This window comes from Carassius carassius, chromosome 22, assembly GCF_963082965.1.
Source record: "Carassius carassius chromosome 22, fCarCar2.1, whole genome shotgun sequence".
In the NCBI taxonomy this organism is placed as follows: Eukaryota; Metazoa; Chordata; class Actinopteri; order Cypriniformes; family Cyprinidae; genus Carassius; species Carassius carassius.
Window position 1 is genome coordinate 19,741,832 of NC_081776.1, and position 26,769 is coordinate 19,768,600.

The 26,769-nt window shown below is 35.8% G+C and overlaps 1 protein-coding gene across 2 annotated transcripts in view; it reads right to left on the reverse strand.

The window, feature by feature from the left end:
* Positions 1-1,685: 1,685 nt before the first annotated feature.
* Positions 1,686-26,769, reverse strand: part of LOC132099091 (TBC1 domain family member 22A-like) — a 166,780-nt gene continuing 141,696 nt past the window's right edge. For both annotated transcript variants that reach the window (XM_059505537.1, XM_059505536.1), the window contains exons 12-13: positions 20,972-21,067; positions 1,686-3,158 (exon numbers count right to left, since the gene is read on the reverse strand). In XM_059505537.1, the coding sequence (XP_059361520.1) occupies positions 3,030-3,158; positions 20,972-21,067 (225 nt within the window). In that variant the 3' untranslated portion in view covers positions 1,686-3,029. The remainder of the gene's footprint in view (positions 3,159-20,971; positions 21,068-26,769) is intronic.

Here is a 26,769-nt window from a genome sequence, read left to right on the forward strand (position 1 = left end):
TACAATCAGTGTATTACTACCTACAAAACTAAAAGCATTGATGCAAATTCAACAGATCTGAAAAGCAGACATGACGTGAATTACATGCGGAATCAAAGCATATAGGCATTTGCTATAATCCTTTTTCATTTTCAGAGCGGTTATATGTGCAGTATTGTAGATGGCTTTTACATGGCTGTCACTGGCTGGTAAGAAATCATCTGTAATCACATTTGCTGGTGTATTTAGTCCCCCCCCCCCCTGGGCAGTTAAGCTCCATAGCTTATAGAGACAAGCTAGTATATGAGAAAAATGAACTTAACCAGTATAGCAGCACTTGAAATGGAACAGTGTTTTTGTGAGAAGTACATGAATTAGCTTTGCATTGGTGGGTGGGTGGTTAGGAAGGTATGTAGGTAATTAACCAAGTAAATAAATAAACAAATATCTTACTAGAGCAAATATTTTAAAAGAATAAATCTATAGATGATAAGGATTCTTTTTTTTTTTTTTTACCAGAGTCAAAAATAAATCAATAATTTCAATTAATTGAATATTTTATTACAGTCCCATAGACCTCCACTCTATGCACTTTACACTGGGGCATGTGATAATTTGTACTGTATAAATATACTGATACTGTATATTTGGAATTTTTGTCATAACCAACTAGTGTCAGGACATTTTGTCAGTCGCTCACTGTCAAATTTCATTGGACGAAAAATCATATAAATTTTATATTTAAAGTTAAATAATTACTGTGGACAAATTGTTAGTTGCTAAACACTTCCCTTCCCAATGTGCCACTGTACATATAATTTTTTGCACAATGAGCGACAAATAACAAAAAGCATGTGACAGGTGCTGTACATAAAGCTTACCAGACTCAGAACATTACCTTAATAACGATAATATAATGCAAATTCACAAATGCATGTGGATTCAGCTCGGCATTCGTTCTTCGTTGATAAACTCCATATCCCATCTCTCTCTCTCACACAGGTTCTCCTTTTATGACACCTCTCAGATGCAGCCGCCATGGTGATTTGAATGTGTTTTAATTCATGTGAATGCCCTGGCAGAGCTGCTGCGGGCCGTTAATTACCTGCCACTGTGAACATCAGTCAGTCTAATGAGAGGAACTCCCGCCCTGCATGCAGCGCGCATATTAAGACTCTAATCAGCAAACCTGCAGCACGTGGCCACAGGGACCTGACTACATCCCACCTCATATAAAACCACAGTAAAAATGATGGGGATTTTGAAAACATTGGGTTGAAATGGCTTTGATAAGGGTACAGCATGGATCTGAGATTTTTAAGGGTGGGATATAGCTTCACATCAGGGTCCTGTTCGTCCTATCTACAGTATGTTGTTTTACAAATAAAAGCAGCAATTATATATATATATATATATATATATAAACAAATCTTTGGGGGCCAATTCACACTATTAACAAACTACTACCTACAGCTATTAATATGCTGCTTATTAATAGTAAGGTAGTTGTCCAGTTAAGTTATGGGGCAGGTTTGAGGCATCTAAAATATGGTCGTGGAGAAAAAGGCATTAATATGTGCTAATAAACAGTGAACATACTAGTTAATAGTGAGAAATGGTCCATAAACTAAGTTACAATATTCCAATTTATAATATTAGTCAATGTTAAACAAACCAAACATTAAACGAGTCAACAAATTATAATCATACATATATAATTTATTTACACATTTTTCTATTTACATCTCTTTGAAAACATAATTCTGTACACAGATATTTAATTCAAGAACATTTTAGAACATTTCACCCACACCTCTTTTAAAATCCATTCTGAAGTTTCTGTAGTTTCAAGAAAGTCAAGAATCTTGGTATCCAGAAAATCTGCCAGCACCCCATGTAGCTCGTACAGTAACCCCATGTTGTTCAGGCACTGAATGTCAGTTACAGTAAGGTTCTTCAATTCTACGACCTATCAAACAGGAGACCAGTAAAGCTGCTGAATTCACACGGTTTATGTAGGAGTAAATGTTGTCAAGGCAAAATGTTCTGCTTTGCCCCATCCTAAATGATCATGAATGTAAAATAAATATGCGATGTCATAAATTTCGAGTTAGGCACAACTTAGGCTCATGTAAACAATATATAGTAAAAAAAAAAAAAAAAAAAAGCGGATTCATAGAATATATATTGTACTGAAGGGAGGAAAATCGACTTATCAAGTGCAGTTTCACTTATGTTTAGTTGTATGAACTGGCACACAAATGTAAAAGCCTGATGACATGATTGAAGCAGCGCACAGTTCAAATATTGACAAAATGTCAAGTCAGAAGCTGATATCCCCAAACAACATCTATTAATGACAGCATTGTACAGTCAGTACGGATTATTATATCAATATCCAAATGAGACTTCAAAATGACAGGGCCATAAGCAAAAGAGAACGCAAAAAGTTAAATCAGTTTTTCAGCTTGCATCTCCAGCTGCCTTTGTTCACCGAACCTCAGCCAAAATAAGGCAGATTTTATTGACTCCATTGCAAAGCCTTATGGACACTGTTCAGAGACAAAATAAACACCCCACAAATTCTGGCCACTTCCTGAGGTAGACCAATATTAAATTAAGTGTTCATAGGCGCTGTTTAAGCCAAACGATCTTACTGTGGATATTTATAAACCATGTTTTCTGAGTGATGTCTTGTTATTGCCATGAATCAACTGGGCCAGCATCCATCCTACTGCTGCTGTTACTTCCTAGAATCCTGTTGTATAAATGAACTTTGCCGCAAAAAAAATAAATAAGATAAAATAAACATAATAATAATAATTCCTGGAAACGGTTGTGATTCAACTGGAAAAGAAAAGCATAAGAAACAAAGATTGAATTTAGTGTATTTTACGAGTGCATGATTTTGACATCTGGGTGACTCATGGCATTCGGAGTGCTAACATTAGTAGAAATGAGGAAAAATTCCAGGAACCGCTGCAGACCATATTCCCACTTCCATAAAAATGTCACGTTTCAGTTCAGCAGTGATCGTGCTGGGCGAAGCCTCATCTTTTGTAATGGTTAGGTGCGTCGGCAAAGGCAAACTTCAGCCGGTAAGCTTCAGCTAGGAGAACGCTTACTTCCTCATTTCCCCAGTGCATTGTGGGTAGATTCTGGAGCAGAATCATCAGACCCTGTGGAAGATAAAGAGATTTGGTTAAAAAGGATTGCACGTACAAACACAAAAACAATATACATTATCTAATCATTTACAGGGTAGGTAGTCTGAACAACTAAATGACTAATTGTCGGTGTTAACGAAGCCCTGTATTACTAGGCTGGGTCACAAACGGTGAGCATGTATGTTTCTTAGTAGTGCTTGTGATTCGACTCAATTTAGATCAAGATTCCATTTAAATCGCTAACTATTTATTTGGACATATAGCCAGTCAGGTACAGCGCATGTATTTTTTTATACATTTTTTTTTTTACATGAAAAATATCTCAACAAATGCTGCAAACCATTCACTAAACCATTCAGTTTGGTGGTACATAATACTGATTTGTAAACAAACTTTTAAATTGCACATAAGACTTTTATAGAAAAAAAGATAAACAAGATCTAATACATTTTTAATTATATAATTATGCTTTTACTTCAGTTTGTTGTTGATATATAACCATTTAAATGGGGGATGTCATGACTTGTTTTCAGGATAAATAATGAATATGTAATATAGTGCATGCATAACTAGTAAAATGATCCTTTATAGAGTTCACTTTTCCATCTAACTATCGAAAGTCATTGATTATATGGCAGTTGAAGGGTTTTCTGAAATAAATGTAACATTATGTGAGATTGTTTACATGCTGATATATTGACATCTTTCTGGGATTGAAACACAGACTGAATGATTACATGATGCATGAAACATTTCTGTAAATTGAACTGCTATGAACATAGTTTCTGATGTTCAGTCATGTTAATTTTGTGCAGTAACTAGCAGTAAAGTAAAAGAAATTATCAATTTGTATGCACTTGACCTCTACAGCTACAGTGATCTGTAAATACCAAAATGGTATTTATTACTTGATTGTTGTAATAAAAATTATAGAATGTGAAACTTGACTTACTTTTATATGAAAAGTAACAAAACACAAAACGTATTGTGATGTAGTGGTGCGCTACAAATTCAATTTCCTAAAACTGTTTATGTATAATCTGAAAATATAGATTAATTCTTGCCATTTAGGAATCAATACAGGTTCATGCAGATACATGTATCTTGATATATGACACTTCAGAGAAGAGGTGGGCATCTCTGGCCCTCAAAATCTAATTTCTTGAACAAGCTAACCAAGGTCTTCAGGATTACTAAAAAGTAGTGCTGTCAGAATTAGCATGTTAACGCATGTAATAGATTTTTCAGTTTAACACATTAAAAATATTAAACACTATTAACAGAAGGGCAAAGATGGGGCCACCCCATTCTCAACTGCTGCTTCTGTCTTTTTTCTTGACAAGAATTGCGTTTATTTATCCTGGGAGGAAGTGTTGCCTAGGTAAACCACATCAAGGTTGCCAGGTTTTCACAACAAAACCCGCTCAATTGCTACTCAAAACTAGCCCAGTCCTGTTTCGAGTGGGGTCCCCGATAAAAATTATTTAATCGTATATATAAAATATAAAATACTAAAATTTGCATTTTAGGGGCTAAATATCACATTATTGGGGTTGCTTCAACCTACGGACATGAAAAAAACCCTGTGGCAACAGTGTTAAAGTAGCCCAATTCCGCTGGAAAACCGCAGACTTGGCAACACTGAACCACATACCTTCACTTTGCTTGAAAGAGTCTTGCTTGGCGCTTAGCAGACAAGAGAAGGCATCTTTCCAACGGAATTGTATATTTCTTTTTCTTTAGCGGGGTCAAGCCATGCCATCACAAAGCACCACCTAATCTCTCCAAATTTTTATAACTTTCAATCACAGATTCTTCAACTGCTCAATCTTAAGTGTAGGATGAAGAGAGTGAGCTGCCTGTCAAGCTGTGTGTTTCTCTTCTCACTCGGTGTGGTCAGGACCTTGCCGGTGGAAGCCCATTTCTCTTAGATATAGAAGGCCAAGTCTAATTCACTCAAGGCGGCATCAGGCAGCAACAGCAGGCCTCAGAGTCAATGACTGCATTACAGCGGCTTAGAGCCTCAATCTCCCAGCCTAATTCACCTATCCTGCTGGCCCTGACGAAGTAGAATGAGAACACTTAATACTCCATCACACTGGGGTACAAGGGGGATGGATGGAAGTGAGAAAGGTAAAAGAGAAGGATATAAAAAAATATAATAAAGAGAGCATCAAAGTTCTGCAAACATCTGATAGTTAATAAGCCAAATCCTGATTTGATTATTTATTCAAGAACTAACAAGCATCTCAACTGATTACACTTAAAACCGCCATTCTCTCCAAATTTGGGATGAAAGTAATGAAAACAAACATAGATAAAAGTCACATGACATTTTTCATATGCAGTGCATGCTGCACAGAAAAGCTGCAGTGTCTCAGAATCTTGTGTTCAGACACAACAACTCCAGAAATTCAAGCCACAACTCTTTAAGGCTCCAATACATCAGTGAAAAAAAACATAAGTGTGTGAAGAAGATTGCTTCTAGCTAGACAAGCTTGATTTCCCATGTCACTGCATACTGGAACACGATGTGTAAGCCAATGCAAATGAGTGTTGCATTCTGAGTGTCGCAAGTGGCATTAGGTGACAAATTAAACTAAACCATCTTCTTTGGTTCTGTCTTTAGCACAGACAATTAGACTAAGATTACAAAGCAGATAAAAACAGGGTAATAACAAAATTGTTTTTATTACAAAAGTGTTGATTAGACTTTCATTTAACCCTCGTATGTATGATTCAGAAGACTAGTAAGACTATGTAAACAAAGATGAGTATATAATTCCCTGTGCAATTTCACAAACACATGATTGGGGAATTTTATTAAATGTTACGAGTCGGGGGACAACACCAAAGGACAACAAACAATAATCTTCAAGTAGAGCTCTGATGCTTGCTTATTTAATATGAGTATTACAATGCACAGTTGTGAATATGATTACCGAAGAATCCAGAAAGCTGCTCTGCTTTCACAAATAGCAGTTCTACACAGGCATGCTTTAAGATGATGCTTTAAGAATCTTTAAAATACCTCCAATCTAATGAGATTTTCTGCATACTGTCCATGTTTTTAAGGCAACATTTATGTAATGAATGATGCACTTGCGTAATTGTTTTTATGGTATCTGATTATTTTAAGTACTTGAGCACAGTATAATATTCTATACTGACACTGCTATCAGTAACTATAGCCACCAGTTATATTTAAAATGAAAGCATCCATGTAATAGTCAAATCAAATACTAATCTACACCGTTATCGAGGTCATTTTTTTTCTTGACAAATTACTATATTACAGCTAATTGCTTAGTAATGAGCCAAGCCACATAATTGGAAATAAATGAGTGATATAAAGTATATACACAGCCAACGAATGTGATTGACTGGGTACTGTTCATTTTCATTTCATTTAGAGGCTAGAGTAATATAAAACAAACATCATAATGTTAGAAGCAACGGAATATAGTATAAGTGCATTTCCAATCCCTTAAGCTTTTTTTTTAAGGAAGGAAAATGTCTTATTATAGAGTTTATTTACAGATCAGAAGGAATAACTAACTGCATAAAATTTTAATCATATAATTGTCCATAATAAACTGTACATTAACATATTAAATTGACAGCTCCAGTAATATAAGATTTTCATTATGTCACATACCTTAACAAACATGGCCTAGCCTGAGGACTCTGTTATCTCAGAGTAAGAAGCCATCAAGATGATGTGCCAAAAATATGATTTCAGAAGCAATGCTACAGGGAATGACTTTGCTAGCAAAGTAAAGTGCTTAATGTTATACAACCACACTCAAGAGAGTATTTAAATCTGTAAGTCTGAACATTTCCTTACACAACCACATATTGCACTCCAACAAGTAACAGCAGATTCAATTTTTTGTTAAATGTCAACAGACTCTTCATAAGCTAGGATTTGTCTCTCCAATATTTTGTTTTAAGTATCCATGTTCTCTTTGAATTCAAGTAGATTGTTTAAAGAAAAAGAGTGAGAGCATGTAAAATTTGATGATGAATAATATCCCTGAAGATCAGTCTAAGATGGTGTAGGTGTTAGTCCAAGATCTAACTCCTTGGGTCTTGGGTCTTTGAGGAGTAATCTACCCTTTTCCCAGCCACTGAGTATCTGAACACTCTAACAAATGTGTTTTAAAGAAACAGACCCGAATTTGACAAATTAAATAATGCAGTGCACACATCAAACAGTTGTCAACTATACTTAAAACAAATCCATCCATGTAATACCCAAATCTCCTAATCAGAATGCTCATCACATCCTAGTTTTAAGCAAATAACTAGATTAGGACTCTAATTACTTGAAATGAGCCAAGCCGAATAATTAGATATAAATGAAGCATCTAATGATCTACACAGCCAACTAACATAATTGATGCGGGACTGTTAATTTTTGTTGCATTTAGGGACTTTTTCTCTGGAGCATGTAGATGGATGAAACATTGTTAGTTATGAGACGCAATAACAACACTGCCAAATAGCCATCATAACAGTCAATATGAAATGGATTTCACAACCCATTTTTTCATGTTCATCACATAAGAATGCCGGCTTCGGTGTCAGCAGCACCACATGCATGCGTCATGGTACTCTTGTGAATGCGCATTGAAGATTGACACGGAAGAGAAGAAATTGTTGAATAAAGTTGTTATTTTTGTTTTCATTGCAAACAAAACAGTATTCTCGTAACGTCCTAAAGCCAAGTCACCTTATTAGAATAACGCTTTATACAATACTGTGCCAAAGCAGCTTTACAGTGTCGAACAGGAAAATATTCATTTTAAGCCAAACTTAAAATTACGGTTGAACCACTGATGTCACATGGACTATTTCAACAATGTCCTTACGGTCTATATTTGTATATATGTTTGTACAATCTTAATAGTTAAAAAGGTGGCCAAGATGCATTAAGAATCTTCCGTAGTGCTGTTACATTGCAAAAAATATCTGGATAGCATTTTGAGAATCAAGCAAGGTTTCACTTTCAAAATGGAATGGAATATTTATGTTGAAATAAACTGACGGTTGGTTAGTCAGACAGGCAGCCTCATCTAAAGTGACTTATATTGCATTTCCAACAGAAACAGTCCCTCTGAAGTACCCCGGGGTTAAGTGTATTGCTCCGGGGGTCAGCGATACTGGTGAATCCTAGTGATTCTCCAGGTTCACAAATAGTCCCTTTCCATTACAAGACCAGATCTACTGTAACATACCAAAGGCAACACCAACACCATCTATGACACCTTACATTACATAGAAAAGTACATTAAATTAATAAACTGGAACAAATTTTAATCAAGTTACACTGTGCAACTGGACATCAATAATAGATACCATACAGCACCAAAAGCGATGGACATAGGGTGTGCAGTAATGCTAGTTTAAAAGGTTGGCCTAATTTTTAAAGCATTCAGACAGGATTTAAGAACAACAGATATTTTTAGCCGCAGCTGTCTCAGTCTTTGAGGGTTAAGGGAATATTCTTCATAGGCGCCATTTATCTGGACGCACCCTGAGACATTTTGATTGTTCTCTCCTGTTTCAGCTTATCTTGGGTGATGACATAATGTTGTTTGCTAACTGACATGATGGATCCCACAGGATTGTTCTCTAACCTAACAGCATTCAAGCCAAACAGATAATCATAGGCAAAGAGTTGCAATCGTGCATTTTGATGCAGACGTTTTGGACTGGCACCATAACGATGCCTCACTACTGCCTGCTGTTGGCAAACAACTTTGGCATAGCAGAGACTGATTACTATATACAAGTCACTAGTCAGGGAATGTTTGCCACCAAGGATTATGCCGAAATGAGACTTTTAGCCCCTCATATTCTCGCTGAGCCCTCCTGAATTTGTAAGAATCGATCAGGGGCTCAAGAACAGCAATGCAGTCTCTCCATCAAACGGCAAAGTGGCAGCTCTGCAGATTCTGAGCGTTTGATCCCCGTGTTTTAAACACTTGTGAGACTAACCAGTAGAGAGGTGGTGATTGATTGCGAGGAACTTTATAAACAGCTTTGTTTATCAAGGCTTCTACAAGACAGAGAAACGATGGGTTGAGTCTCTGCATTTGGGTGCACAGGGAAGGAGCAGAGCTGTAATTACTTCCACAATATTAAGTCCTCCATGCTTTTCCTCATCTCTTTTTGGATAAATTTTCCCTGCCTCTCGTTGAGCGAGCTTCCTGCAACAGTGACACTCTATCATTAAACTGTATTAAAGCACATTTACAGGAAGGAGGATGTTCATTCGGGACCTGCATGTATGACGATTAATCATTACCAGTGGGTCTCCTCTAGAAGCTCTAGTGTGGACAAAATTACAAGTTCTCTGATGAATGTGCTAGGTTTTCGATTAATCAGGAAGAGTTCATTTCATCTAATCCTTCAATGCAACTGTCCTAATAGAGTCAACACTATAACTCAGTTGCTAGATGGTAAGGAAAATATCTGCTCTACTATAAATCTCAAGAGATGGGTTTCCTAAAATTGCATGCAAATTCCTTACTGACTAACTGTGTAATCTTACACCCACAAAAATGAATAATGAACTTGCTGAGGCTCCCAAGAGGGATGAAGTTTTGACAGACACTAAAAAGGCCCTAAACAAACTTTCAGTCCACAAACAATTAGATAAGTGAATCACACTTAATTACAGCTGGCTGTAAACTGTTTAAATCCAATATGCATGTAAAATGGGAAGTTACTTGAAAAGTTGCTTGACATTTGCACTGCAGACAGATTACAAGGCAGGCATATTTTTTATTTATTTTTACTTGCTAATGAAACTAAGCTGTGAAAACCCAGAACTGTTAAGACTAGCATCATGACCATTTGCTCATTAACATTTATGTACAAGCACATATTTAGTATTCAGCAACTTACCCATTACCCATTGGTTCCTGTGTTCCATACAACACAGAATACAAATAGCCTACTGTTGCTATGGTTACCTTCAATGTGATTTCTGAAAATGGACGCTTTGACAGATATATCATTGGTTTAAGTTACTGAAATGTTATCATGTTGTTGAAGTTATATGTATACAATTTAGTGTATACAACCACACATCCACAATAATTAGTTCTGACACATGTAATAACGAGCATCCTGCTAGTAATATAATGTTATAATACACACATACACAACATAGATTTTGACAGGGAGGTCATTCATAAGAAGTTATTAATACATAGATGTTTTATAGGTGATATCAATAATTCTTTCTATCTCAAATTGAAAACACTTAAGTCATTTTTAGGATGTCTTTCTCAAAGAATGCAAAAAATGTGGGAAACCCGTTTTAATCTAGTTTAAATTAGTCTTTTTTTCAACACTGGAAGTGGAGCAGATATGAAACATTTCCCCTTTAAAGGTACAGTACTAAAACCCTTGAATCTTAATTCTCAAACAAAAACGTATGTGTAACTGGTACTTGACTTGCATTCCACTAACAAATATAGTGTACTAAAACTAATTTGGCACAGTAATTTAGCTTCTGTCACTCTAGCACTTGATGAAATGAGGAATCTCAGTGATGTACACACTAAAGAACACAAGTTTAAAAGCTCTATTAGCTCAGAAGTATGAGCGGTAAGCCAATCAGCCACATGCCCCTAAGAAGCTGCACAACAAATTAAGAGTTTGTCTGCTTGCAGTTATTCACACAGACAGTGAATCCATTTAGTTTCGGGTGTTTGAACCACCTGAGGTGGAATGAGACAAAACATTAGGAGCTGATAGTTGCTGCTTTTTAATTTAGCAGCATAATGAACGTAGCAGGTATGAACCACCCGGCTTCCCCTCTGAGTTCTTTGCCATTTCTTTTACTTTTATTTATTCAGTCAATTTCGAAAGACTAGAGGAAAGCAAGGATGAAATATTCTTTGCATTTGTTCCATTCAGAGAGGAGTTAGTGAAAATATCCAAGGCACATTAAAGTTTAAGACCTGTTGCATACAGAAATAGATTTATTTTTTCTTTTCTAAGGAAAACATGCTTTTCCATGCCAATACTCAAAGACAATATATTAGTGTTTTTCCATATTAGGTTCCAAAAAATATTAAGCAGCACTGTTTCCAGCATTGGTAATAAATCAGAATATTAGAATAAGATTTGAAGGACACTGAAGACTGTAATAAAGTGTAGTGACTGATACAAAATCAGCTTTCCCACCACAGGAATAAATGATAAATTAGGTTTAAAACCTCATTATTTTCTGTGGAGACACAAATAAGTTGGGGTGGAAGTGGAAAATACAACCAAAAACTACAGGGTGGCAATTACACAGAACAGTTTGGGCAAATAGATTGTTGCAATTTAAAATCAAGTGTGAATAAAGCTTAGAAATAACCAAAGGATAATACAGATATTGTCCATGTTCATGTCCAGCTAGTGCAGATCACAAGCTGTTAATATGCACCACTAATAAAGCCAGTATGAAGGTGTTCATCATATAGAGGGAAGAAGCTCATTTCATGGACAGCATAATATACAGCCCCCTTTTAATTAAGCCTCACATTTGCATATGGTGGAAATAATAATTGCACATAACTCCATGTTTTCAGCTTCATGTGTTGTGGAGATTGCAGCGGTCTGCCCTGGAGTCTTGCACTAAGGCTTCAGTGGGTACTTGTGCAGTCAACGCTCTTCCAAAGATAGCACACACACACATATTAAAGTGCTGCTTTGTGATTCATCTAGCTCCTTTTCTGTCGTAAACTCCATTTAAATCAACCCATTAAAACTCCAAAGTGGAAGATTGATTTCTCCGATCCCTCCTTCCATCCAGGCATAAACGTGTTATCAGAGCTCACACCCGACTGCGTCTCAGCGGTTAGAGAGGACTCTATGAACTGCCATGTTAAAGCTATGAGACACAAGTAAGACTACAAAACTTAATAGCTACAGAGTTTGTTCAAGATGTGTGCGTGTGTGTGTGAGTTGACTGGAATGAAGGTTATGATTGTCCATGTTACAGTTACAGTTACAATTGATAAGGCGCTAATCATGGGAGATTTTAATATTCACGTTGATAATGCAAATGATACATTAGGACTTGCGTTTACTGACCTAATAAACTCCTTTGGAGTCAAGCAAAATGTCACCGGGCCCACTCATCGTTTTAATCATACACTAGATCTAATTATATCGCATGGAATCGATCTTACTGCTATAGATATTGTACCCCAATGTGATGATATTACAGACCATTTCCTTGTATCGTGCATGCTGCGTATAACTGATATTAACTATATGTCTCAGCGTTACCGTCTGGGCAGAACTATTGTTCCAGCCACCAGAGACAGATTCGCAAATAACCTGCCTGATCTATCTCAACTGCTATTTGTACCCAAAAATACACATGAATTAGACGAAATTACTGACAACATGGGCACTATTTTCTCTAATACATTAGAAGCTGTTGCCCCCATCAAATTGAAAAAGGTTAGAGAAAAACGTACTGTGCCATGGTATAACAGTAATACTCACTCTCTCAAGAAAGTAACTCGTAGTCTTGAACGCAAATGGAGAAAAACTAACTTGGAAGTTTTTAGAATTGCATGGAAAAACAGTATGTCCAGCTATAGACAGGCTCTAAAAACTGCTAGGGCAGAGCATATCCACAAACTCATTGAAAATAACCAAAACAATCCAAGGTTTTTATTTAGCACAGTGGCTAAATTAACAAATTACCAGACGCCACCTGATTCAAATATTCCACCAACGTTAAATAGTAATGACTTTATGAATTTCTTCACTGATAAAATAGATAACATTAGAAATACAATAGCGAATGTAGATTCTACAGCGTCTAACACTTCAGTTTCATCCATCGCACCCAAAGATAAACTGCAGTGCTTTACAAATATAGGACAGGAAGAGCTAAATAAACTTATCACTGTATCTAAACCAACAACATGTTTATTAGATCCTGTACCCACTAAATTACTAAAAGAGCTGTTACCTGTAGCCGAAGAACCGCTTCTCAATATCATTAACTCGTCGTTATCTTTAGGTCACGTCCCAAAACCATTCAAGCTGGCGGTTATCAAGCCTCTTATTAAGAAACCAAAACTAGATCCTAGTGTACTGGCAAATTATAGGCCTATTTCAAATCTTCCATTTATGTCTAAAATTTTAGAAAAAGTTGTGTCTGCTCAATTGAGCACCTTCCTGCATAAAAATGATCTGTATGAAGAATTTCAGTCAGGTTTTAGGCCCCACCATAGCACAGAAACTGCACTTGTTAAAATTACAAATGACCTGCTTCTTGCGTCAGATCAAGGCTGCATCTCATTTCTAGTCTTACTTGATCTTAGTGCTGCGTTCGACACCATAGATCATGACATACTCATAGATCGATTACAAAACTATACAGGTATTCAAGGGCAGGCTCTAAGATGGTTTAGATCCTACCTGTCCGATCGCATTTTGTTTACTTAAATGGGGTGTCATCTCATTTATCATCAGTAAAATATGGAGTGCCACAAGGATCCGTCCTAGGTCCCCTTCTATTTTCAATATACATGTTGCCCCTTGGTAATATTATTAGAAAATACGGAATAAGCTTCCACTGTTATGCTGATGATACTCAGCTATATATTTCAACGAGACCAGATGAAACTTCCCAATTATCTAAGCTAACAGAGTGTGTTAAAAATGTAAAAGATTGGATGACAAATAATTTTCTCCAATTAAATTCGGATAAGACAGAGATATTAATTATTGGACCAAAAAACACCACACAGAATCTTGTAGATTACAATCTGCAACTAGACGGATGTACTGTTACTTCCTCTACAGTCAGAAATCTGGGTGTTATATTAGACAGCAATTTGTCTTTTGAAAATCATATTTCCAATGTTACAAAAACTGCATTCTTCCATCTTAGAAACATTGCCAAGCTACGAAACATGTTATCTGTTTCTGATGCAGAAAAGCTAGTTCATGCATTCATGACCTCTAGACTGGACTATTGTAATGCACTTCTAGGTGGTTGTCCTGCTTCGTCAATAAACAAGCTACAGGTAGTCCAAAATGCAGCAGCTAGAGTCCTTACCAGGTCAAGAAAATATGATCATATTACCCCAATTTTACAGTCTTTGCACTGGCTACCTATTAAGTTCCGTATCTGTTACAAATTATCATTACTTACCTATAAGGCCCTAAATGGTTTAGCTCCTGCGTACCTAACTAGCCTTCTACCACGCTACAACCCATCACGCACCCTAAGGTCACAAAACGCTGGACTTTTGGTAGTTCCTAGGATAGCAAAGTCCACTAAAGGAGGTAGAGCTTTTTCACATTTGGCTCCCAAACTCTGGAATAGCCTTCCTGATAATGTTCGGGGTTCAGACACACTCTCTCTGTTTAAATCTAGATTAAAAACGCATCTCTTTCGCCAAGCATTCGAATAATGTATCTCTTAAATTGTGAGTGTAGTTGCATCTGCATTTTTATTCTTTAGCTTGGGTTAAACTAATTTTACTTTGTTGGATCAGCAGCTATGCTAATGATGTCTCTATCTTGTTTCTATGTTTTGCCACGGGATTTACATCCCGTGGTAACTAGGATTTACACAAGCTCCAGTCTGGATCCAGAACACCTGAGAAGAGATGATGCTGACCCTCAGAGGACCCCAGATGATCCTAACCTTGAATCAACAAACAGAACTAACAATTATTGCTACATGTGTGACTGCATCATATAATTACTATTAATTAATAATATTGATAGTTCATCATCTAGCTGACTACGTCTTGTATTATTATTATTATTTTTATTTTTCTAAAATCCTGTCAAACGTGCACAAACTACTAGCTACTACTAAATATAATAGAAACATAATTTTCTGTAAAGTTGCTTTGTAACGATTTGTATTGTAAAAAGCGCTATACAAATAAACTTGAATTGAATTGAATTGAATGTCCTGAAAACAGGTAGCATGGGAGAAAAGAGGTTAGGCTAACTTTTGTCGACAAACAAAGTGACGCACTCATTGGAAGAAGAGTCAAACTCGGTTTTGAAAACATTGTGTGTGTTTGAAACATTGGAAACAGCATTTTAAGGTATCATCTTCAATGCTAAGTCATTACTAACATATGTTTGGCCAAAATCTAAGGTTTAACTGCACATATGAAGAAGGCAATCTCAGAATGCTTCCAGTAAGTGAGAACATAAATGTCACTGGGGTCCGGAAAAGTTATGTAGCCTTTTTTTTTTGCTCAATTCCAATCAAGAGTTTGACAGAAATATTGTCAAATAGAAACATTTGTATTCATGTATTTTTGTATTAAGACACATTTCTCTTGCCTTGGATTTTTTTTTTTTTTTTTTTTTTTTTTTTTTTGCTTGCTTTCTGGGATGAGGTATTTTAGGGGGGAGTATAATCATGCTTTTGTTAGGAGAAAACTAAAGATGCCTGTGTTATATAGTCATTTTCATTTGATAAGGAACTGCTGAAATAGTTATTTAGGTTATTTAGAGATAAAAGAGTATACATTTTTGTATTCTACTAGGCATTTGAGACAATGGGGCTCCAAAAAGCGAAACAAAATCCCATTGATAAAGAGAGTAATTTGGTAATAACAGACAAAAGAGGGCAGAGGTTCTCGGGCCGTTAGCTGCACCAAAGGATTTCTCATTACGTAAACAGAACCCCTAATGGGAGCTCATTTGCTGCATATTGCCTTCACTAAATGGCATCAGGGGTTGACATTTGGTGGTCTGTAACCTGCAGCGGTACTCCGCAGGGAAGATATATATATATATATCTAATATAGCCAATGTTCAACTGCATATGGCTTCGCCTCTCTTTCATTCAGATCTTTAACGGCCTCAAATGAGATTTTAAGTATGAAAAAACAGAAGTCATTAGTATCGGAAGTACCATGCAGTGAATATGAGGAGCTTAGAGCACAGATAGCAGCAGCCATTATGCCTCCACGCTCACTTACCCAAGCACTAGAGCTTCTCTTCAAAACACACCAATGTCCAATTTATTTATTTTTTCCCTCTTTTTTGCCCCAAAATAACTATTTTGTTGAGTGCAGTCTTAACAGGAGCATTTAATCCTCAAGTGTAGAACTGATGCAGTAGACACTGATATTTATGAAGGACACAATAAAACACGGAGTACAAACCACGGGGTGAAAGTTTAGCTAGTTAGTATGGTCCATTAAGCAGATGCTGGCAGAAGCTGTAACAACAGTATTATGGGGGCAAAAATTTGCTTTCTCCATTATGAATACTGTGGATTTTGCTAAACATCATTTTTTATAAGCAACAAATTTAAAATACATCACTGTTTTAAAGTAGATTAGATTAGGGTGTCATTCTCAACCTCAAACCTACATTTTTCTTTTTTTGTTCTGTGAGGCATTTCATGTGTGCCACTACTATGAAGTTTAAATTATATACCACAAACTAAACCATTTGCACCAATTTTTTAACTGCAAGAAACATGCTTGGAAGTTGAACATGCATATAGCAAAAAGAAATTAAAATGAAAACCAGACAACAGCTCAGACACCAAAAAAAGCTAGATGTTACATGAACCAAATACCATAAAAATCATTCACCAATATCTTTTCAAAAACTGTACCATTTCTCATTAAGAGCGGTTTCTGTTTCCCAACCCTACCTAACATTATTTTGCACATTATGAGGGGTGCAGGAAGGGTAAAAGTGGGTCAGATTGGTTCATACAGCAGGTTTCCATGAGGGCGCTGTGATATAGTCCTTTTAACCTTTACTCTGTCCCAGTAAAGATTTCCCCCCTGCTTCAATACTGATTTATTGCCCTCCTGCCAAGAATAGAAGCCATTACAAAAGCCCTGAAATACCAGGGGGTCAGACAAAAGTCACAGTGAAACATAAGACACACCTACTCCTCTTCTAAAACATTTAAAAAACCTGCATGGATATCTACATAATTTAGATGTTTAAAAGGTATAATTCATGCAAAAATGTCAAATTCTGGTCATTATGTTCTCATTCTCACCCAATTTCAAACTTGTAAAACTGACAGACTTCTGTGGAATACAAAAGGAGAAAATGCAAGCCGTTCTTCTTCATACAATCAAAGTGAGCTCCTAAAATGATTTGCTTTTACTTGCATTTGAGAAAACTGCTCCAGCAGTATGCATCTCACCAGCTTTGAAGTCAATAACAATTGGTCTTGAGACAGAACCAATAAAGTTTGATTTTATTGATGTTTAACTTGATGAAGTGTTTTGACATTTGACGGTATGAGAGTACAAATAACATTTCACTAAATTGAAGAAGAAGATTTTTTTTTTTGGCAATAATGATTAACAATTATACAATTGCATGATTACAGGAGACACTGAATATCAATATCGGACTTATGTTTATGATGCGGTTTGAAATCATCCTTGGCAGACTATGAATCACAGGAAACATCTAATTTTGTGTTTGAATGTTCATTTTGGGTGAACAATTCCTTTAAATAAACATTATTTAACGAGAGCAAAAAATGTATTATGAATAATGTTTAATTAAGGATTTATTCAATTTCTGATTTCTTCATTTTCAAGAGCCATTGACTCTTGTGCTCGTTAAGAAAGCCTTCGTTAGCAGACTCATATTAATGTTCAGTCTCTCTCGAAATCCATTCCATACAATCTCGCTGCATGCAAGATATACTTGAAAAATCACTACAAATGATCCGCCCATCAATCCATTTCTTTTCAGTTTGCTTTCCCCTTAAAAACTGTGTATACAACTCCTGAGAAAATATGGGGCTTTAATTATTTCTTGAAAGCCTGTCCTAATGAGATGTTTAGAAAGATATATGAAGGGCTAAATGGAGTGAGAGAAAGAGAAAGCCAGAGGCCATCTTTAAGACACATACTGCGAACTCCTGCAATCCTGCTGCTATGAAAGACCAGTGTCTCAAAAGACAAGACTCATTTTCACAGTTTGATATGCTGGGATAGAATTATAACTCACTCCCATAACGCACTGAATGGAGACTTATTTAATTCTTCACATCGAGTCTTTCCTTCAATCTCAATCTCTCCCGCTGAATCAAAATTATCTTCATAAGTAGGATCAAATTCATTGATATTTTCATACTTAACCTTGTTTTTTAGAGAGCCTTCCATTGCCTCGATTCTATGACAATATGTACATGAATATTTATTTTAGATGTGTTAAAGGTATTTTTTTTAATGCTACTACTATACTATAGTACTGCGGTACTATTCAAAGATTTTTGTGTTTATTTGAGCACATGCGGAAACATTGGCTTAACCAACATTAACCAACCATTTTTAAAACAAATTATTATGCAAGGTTTGGATTAGTGAACCCCAAAATTGTGTTTTGAATAACAATTTGTTTGAATATAAGTTGACTCATTTGGAGCACATAGGGAGTTGCTACCTATGTAGAGCCTTTTAAGTCAGATTTCCTTAGAAGGCATCTGCCCATGCTAGCCAATTATTTTAAGAGCAGCCTTCCCTGCTTCTTCCTGTCAAAAAAGGCAAGAAGCAGCAAGGAATTGTATGGGAACTGTTTGTCTAGGGCAGCTTGACCTGAACAGATTGCAATGGAGGGGGTGAAATCATAGGAGAGTGTGCAGCAAAGTCATCTTCTTCGCCACAGATCTCCCACAACACCACTATACCTCTTTCTGGTCTGGACTGTCAGGACGGTCATGCAGGGCACAATAGGGTATCGCTTATCAACGGTCATGTGTGTGAAAACAAACCAGCAAAAAAGGCAAGGAATATAGAGTAAAAACAAAAGGAAGTGGAGACAAAATAGGAGAAATAATCTCTCTGCTGACACATGGCACAGACGGGTAAAGATGAAGGCCCGGGGCTGTTGTCTGAATGCCAAACAGCAGCCATGTGCTGCAGAGCTGGTGCGAGGGATAATTCTGAATCACTGGGCACTGTAAACACAATAAATCAACCGCCCCACAACACACTGCTGATACACACCACTGACTTGCTGCATATTCAACAATACACACACACACACACACAGCAGTCTATTCACTCCACAGAGATGCAAGTTTAAAGAGAAGGCAGGGATTTATAAAGAAAAAAAGTAGTATTCCGATTCACTCTGCATTGTGACTGCTTTTCAAACCTGTAAAATTGCGCAACTCTGACTCAAGCAGAATATTTGAAAGGCCAAGTCAAAAGTAGGACATGACAAGTGGGTCTTCGATTACCCAAATGAAAGCTTACATATGTAAACGTTGTAATTCAACTGGTTCATTTAAAATAAATGACTCAAAAGAACGATTAATTTACTGATCCGTTTCTGATGGTCATTGATGGACTCAATTATTAAATTATTGTGGTTTCTGATTTTTCAAAAATGCACCTTTTGTGTTCCACAGAAGAAGAAGTATAAGAAGAAGAAGAATATTTATTCATTCATTCAATTATAGTCATTTATCATTTAATAGTTTAACATTACATTTAATCATATAATCATTTATAATAATCATTAAAGCCATTTATATACTTGTTTTAGTCATTTATATTACTGTTTTTAGATTATTTTTCCATTGTTGTTTAGTTGTGTGGTTTCCAGGGATGGTTGTCTTCATTAATAAGAGATACAAGGGAAAATGTATAGAGATTCATGGTTTTAGGGATGTTCTTGTGAAGCAGTTTGCTATAACGCTACTTGTATTTTTGTTCGTCAGATAAAGTCTGAGCACTGAAACAACTGTAACTATGATTATTCAATTAACTCTGCTGCCAATTTTAGCATCATTACATTATCTCCTGCTTCTATTGTTCTCTGGCTTTGCTCAGTCAACTTCTTGGCTGATAGAAGACTTTCTGTTAATGCATTTTTAGTATTAGATACTTTTGCTGACTAGACATTCTGTTACCAGACAAAACCGATATTTTCTGACAGGACGTGGCATCTGGATCTTGATCTGATCGTGGCTGGATCTGATATTTCTGGCATGGAGGCATGCTCTAACATAACTAATAATTAAGTAAGCAGTAACTGTTTAATTGTTAAATCATCGAAAAGTGTAAACTTTATTATTACCCAGTGATATATATATATATATATATATATATATATATATATATATATATATATATATAAACTGGTTACAGTACATTCTAATTTACCTGCATGCATACAGTATACTAAATACAAAGCAATATATAAGTTAAATCTCGGCTGCATAATTGTTGAAAATAAATATTATTATATTATATTATAATATTATATCCAACTTTATCTACATGAGTATACATACAGAATACATCATACACATGTAGGGTGGTGAATAGTTGAATATTATCAGAATAAGGCTGTCAGACCTGTACTTGTGTCCTTAATACAGATATGTTAATAACAGTTTGTGAGTTGTTTCCAGGAGTGAAAACCGCATTTTATAACCAAACTCACACCTGTAAATTTTCAGGACAGGATGAGGAAAAGAAAGACGGAAATCCAGTAAGAGAAGTGGGACTTTAGATGATATAAGCAAACTCATATTGTACTTCTAATGACATTCTGCTCTGCTCTCTCTAAGCCTCCATACTTAAACCCCTTACCTCTCAATCGCATGGAATTAGTGAGTGTGAGAGAGGACAGGAAATAGTAGAGTCTCAAAGGGACGGCGCAATGTCACCTTTACAGCAGCTGCTGTTGTCATCACACAAATGCAGGCGCACTGACCTCTTGACCCCGCAAGTTAATGAGGAAGGAGGGGGCTCATGCAAAGACGACACATACTGCGGCTCAGGGACCGCACAAAACGACACAAGAAACTATCTTACCTGGAAATCTTTTTCCTCTAGTATCTCTTTCCTCCATCGCACCAGGAAAGCAGCGCACACGTACAAATGGAAATGAGAGAATCCTTCAGGCTCTGCCTGTGAACATAGAGATGAGAGTAACAATGAAGTTACGAATAAAGGAGTCATATTGATTTGAATTTTGACATTTGCATTATGACCTCACAATTATGAGCCCGTTAACATATGACCATCCACATTTGCCTACCAGCTGGGTTCAATAAAAAAATAAAAAATACATTGACATTAACTGTGCAATGAATAAATGAATATGATATTAGTAAGATAACCCAAGGTCTCCTGAAATTGGGTTCAGCACCTGGGGTTCATGAGGGAACTGCTGGGGATTCATAAATTGAACAGATTATCACAAAAAAAATAATAACATTAAATAAATAAATAAAATAATTTTTAATTAAATTTTAATTCATTTTTAATTAAAAATAAAAAAATATATATTTGAAAAATATTACTTTTTATGCTTTGCTTTTGTAATTTTTGTTGTGTAAAGTTAAGTTACATCAAATATACTCAGATTTGTATTAGTATTTTGGCTGTTTAATTCATTGTTACATGCTTTTGCAGTGTCTTTCCCCCACTCTGTTTAACTATACATCGACTGAAATGGCCAGTTCATAATTTATACGCATATAATACGCACATAATCTATACACATAAATTCTATACAATTACATAAATTACAAAAAACAAATTCATTATATATATATATATATATATAAACATTGATTAACTGTGGTAGCTTTGGTTGGACAGAGCCTACTTAGATATATAGAAGTCTTAAAGGTACACTAGCAAAAAAAGAAAATGGTCTTGGAAAACTAAATAACTTTTTTTGGTGCAATAAACCTTGACTAATATTAAAACTAGCCTTCAGATGAAACAGATTAAGTGCTACATAACTGTTCAATTAGGTCTCTTTTAGGAAAACAGTGTGAGTTCTGAGTTGATATGATTTTTTAAATATTATTAAGAGATCGATAAAAAAATCTTCTATTTAGTTTGACCTTTCACCTTTCACCTTTTTATTTTTCTCACCCCTTATCCCATCTCCTCATTTAGGCTTCTTGACACATTTTCTGCCGGTGCCGAAATAAAAAAATGAAATTAAAGGGCAGGCTGAAACAAGATGAGCCTTTAATGAAGGCCTAGCTGGTATAATAATAGTAACCCTTTAACAAGGCCTTGCGTCTGTTGAATGGAACACAAAGTGAGATCCTTCTCAAGCCACCTTGTACTGTGATAACCCTGTTGAACCAAACCATTCTTCATCTGAATACGAACACATTGTCATAGAAAAGACCTGCAGTAAAAGCAGGAGCGTCAATCAAGTCATATGTCTACACTTGAAAGAAAAATTAATGTAACACAACCACAGCCAGTTATGTGCACAACATCCAGCAATGCCACATAATCTAAAACAGGTATATTAACTTATTAATTTATTTTTTTCTTCTGGCTTGTCTTTTATCCCATTATAGCAGCAATGTAAAAAGGGATAATAATTTTAACGGTAAAATATGGTAAAACATGTTAAGTGGTTAACACTTTTAAAACAGGGAACCCTTGTTTACTATTAACTAAGAGTTTTACCTCATTAAAATCCTAATTTGCTGCTTGCTGACAGCAGGGTATTTGTTTGTAGTTTGTATTATGGTCATGTAGAACAATGCATTAATATGTGCTCTATAAGTACTAATAAACAGCCAATATGCTATTAACATACACGCTAATAAGCAACTAGTTAGAGATAGAGGGAATAGTTCCTTAATATAAAGTGTTACTTATTATATATTGTGAATATCTTAATGAATATAAAGAAATGTAATGGGACATTTCACAATTTTATAGTACAATATTGGTACATGTAAAGTTTTTGAAAGTGAAAGGTATGGGTAGGACACGGTTTACTACTTAGGGAAAAAAGTAGTTTTTGTCCTACCTCTGATTTCCCCACCTCTATTAAAGAAACAAACTGTGGTTGGTAGCTTAACACATCAGTTAGAAAGTTTCTTCCTCTACATGGGTGGTTCATGCCGTTAGCCAAAAGTCTGGCTATACGTGAGATGCACGTGGTGTAACCGCTCCATCTGTAGGTGCAACGAGCTCCACACACAGAGTAAGGAAGATTGTCTGCAATGCCAGACACGGACAGGAGGATCCTAATGAAAATCAATAGGAGCTTTTCTTCCAGCAATAAACAGGAAGGACAGGTCTCCTCTTCAAGGGTAAATGCGGGCAATAGAAATCTTCCCAATTGTACTGCATGTAAGAGCCCTCCCCCACATACAGCAAAGGTGGCAGGAAATGGTTTTGAGACTGCACACATTACATCCAGCCCAATTACCCCACAGTCACTCTCAGTCACCTCCTCGTCAAAGTGACCACACGAGCGTGAAATGCACTTAATTAGACACTCAACAGACAAGGTCGGGCTGCATCTGCATATGTTCAGCTGTGTGGGGATGAATGCCTGCCTCTATAATGCAGAGTTCTGGCTTTCTTCCATGTATTTGTAACGGGAAGTGCAATCGAAAACACTGTTAATGACACGCACCACTAATTTTATTTTGTTAAAAGACTTAATCCCTGAAAACAGTTGTTTACATAAGCACAGAAACAGGTGGGCTAGTGATAAGACGCCAGTTTTGCATTTTCTTTAAAGCATTTAACACTCCTGAAATGTTTATGCTGTCGTTATTTACTAATTCTCCTGTTGTTCGAAATCTAAATGGCTTTAATTTTTCCATGAACCACGGAAATTGATGTTGAACAATGTCCAAGCTGCACTTCTCTGAAAAATGAACAAACATAGAAGGTAACCAGGGGTTGTCAAAGTAGCATATAACTTGTCCATATGATGCTAAAGTCTTTGATGTTTGTGTTAGAAACAGAATTAAATTCAAGTTGTGTCATTCCCTCCCCTAAACAGATGTCAAATACAGTGCTATCTATGTAAAAATATATATTTTTTATTAATACTTTCGTATTTATTTGTTTTGTATTTTTATTTAGCTTTATTTCATTTTTATTTCAGCTTTAGAAATGTAAGTACTTTTTAGCAACATTTCTAATTTATAAGTTTTTATCTCATACTTATAATATATTTGTTTCAATTAGTTGCAGTTAACAAAGACAACACTGCTTAAAAATAGTTTGCCCTTCAACAAATTCAAACTCAGTTTCAGTTACGAAACACCACAACCATTTGATGTCACATCTGGAACTGTGTTTTGATGTGCCAGATATGAATTATGTGCGCATCCAAATGAGATTTGAGAGCTACAGCAGAGTGGAGGATTATCAACACATTTTTGTTTCATTCCTCAAGGCTATTTTATAGTCTTTTTTGTTTTGGGAGTCTAATGGTCCCTTTTAACCATCCCTGTTCACTGTATGGAAAAGAGCAGCTTGGATACATTGGATACATTTCTTTGCATTCCATAGAGTACATGGGTTAGGAGTGACTTGAGGGTGAAAGTGATAACAGGATTTGCGGAATATTTTATGATGAAGCAAAATGCAATTAGTGCTTAAGAAGGAAGTACTACCTATGTCAAAATATAATTATTGTCATGAAAACAAAAGCTACTATTGGTTCTGAGAAGGCGTATGTGTTGTCAGTTTAATCAAAGCCTGTGGTCTAATTTTATGTGGGCGTGAAGGCTGGGTTAACCTTTAGATAGGCTGTAGTTCCTCTTCATTGATCATTTTAATTCTCTCCCTTGGGGGGCAAACTGTTGATGGTGGGTCTTAATTAATGGGGGAATAGACACAGTGGTCCATTCTGAAATGTTCTGAGGCAAGACCTGGTGGCACACTTCATGTGGGATAAGTTTGAAATGAGAACAAACTCAATGTATGTAGTCTACGATTACCTGTTCTGAGAATTTTTTTACACTTTGGTTTACTACATGTTAAGTTACAGCTGACGAAATGATAATAAACTAAACACATGTACAGAAACACAAATCAAAGAACTTTTATGCTTCACACATCATGCAGTGTGAGTGGTGCTTGGCAGTGCAAAAGTCGCTCCAATAATACTTTTGACAAAAATTCTGTATAATTCATCATTTCATAATTGTGATCGGTCATTTCTACTCTAACTAAAACCCAAATTTCAGTTTATAAAAATAAAATGTAATGGTGAGAAGTACAAAATTACATTTAAATTAAACTAAATTAACATTTTATACATCAATAAATGTATACCTTAACACAAAAGTCTAAATTGTTTCTGAGAAAACTCAACCATCTATACAAAAAAAATAAAATAATAATAATAATAACAAAACATTAAAATGACTACACTAATGTAATCTAAGGGTGTGAATTATTATTATTTTTTTCTTATCATATTTTCTAAACTAACTAAAATTAACTAAAAGGGTTTAAATATCATTAGGACGCATACATATCATTTAGCTAGTTTTCAATATAATTGGTTGGTTTTAATATTAAGCATGCTCCTTGTTCATGCAAACACACTCTAATATTAACAACAATTCTGTTGAGATGGAATAGATCTGACATCGAACAGCTCACAACATTCATATCTACCCATCCTTCAGCCTCAAGCAAGAAAAGAGAGCGTGCAGACGAAATGGAGTGGGTCGCTTGAGTTATGTTCAGGGTGATGATTGCCTATTGGTGCAACCTACCGGCCTTAATCAGAGCGGCAGGGAAGATGACTGTCTGAGGGCATCAAGCTGTGACACGCTCCCTACTACTGTGTTTTATCACTTTATTAAACCTCTCTCTACCTGCGAGATGTGAGACTCCTGCTGTCAGTTGGGGGACGGGGAAGAAAAAATTGCCAACTGTCAAAGGGAGACCTCTATAATCTGGGAGGATGTGTATATCTTTCAGTGGAACATCACAAAGCAACAAACATGATACTTATGAAAAGTCATGACAGGTGTTGATGAGTGAAATATTTCAGACAGCGACAGCAGTTTAAATGTGAACGATTGTGTAAATGTTCATGTTTTGGCCAGTGTCATGTCAGATCCAAGCCACTGTCAAAATAGTACCACTCTTGGACTTCTCGGAAGTTGTGTTATCAAGTTCATTTAAATATTAGGTATGTTATTAATGTATGATATATAATATACAGTATTGTTCAAAGGTTTGGGATAAGCAAGATTTTTTTTTTTTATGAAAAATTAATAGTTTCATTTAGCAAGACTGCATTAAATTGATCGAAAATTCTATTAAATAAATTTGACAATGTAACAAAAGATTTCAACTTCAAATAAATGTTGTCCTTTTGAATTTCCAAGCTATCAAGCAATGCAAATAAATAAACAAACAGATAAATAAAAGCACCAGTTTCCACAAGATATTAAAGCAACACTAGTAAATTTTGGCACTCTAGCGGTTAATTAACAGAACTGCACGCATCCCGTGGAAGAACATTCTATCCGGAGCTACTTCTCCAAGTTCATGTCTATGGTGATTCACGCAGGTATGTGTTACTCGTAGCGGTTATGACCCGAACAGGCTGCAATAGTCCAAAAATAATAACTTATTATAAATGTACTGTAGTGATTTGGGATAAGATAAAAAGGTGGTTTGGTAGACAAATTTGCAATGTACTCGCTCATTATGTACATTTTGCAAATTTTGAACACGTATAAAGTTCCATAATGTTGCTTTAAGAAGCGCAATAATTTTCAGTATTGACAATAATAATAAATGTTTCTTGAGCACCAAAGTAGAATATTAGAATACTTTCTGAAGGATTGTGTGACACTGAA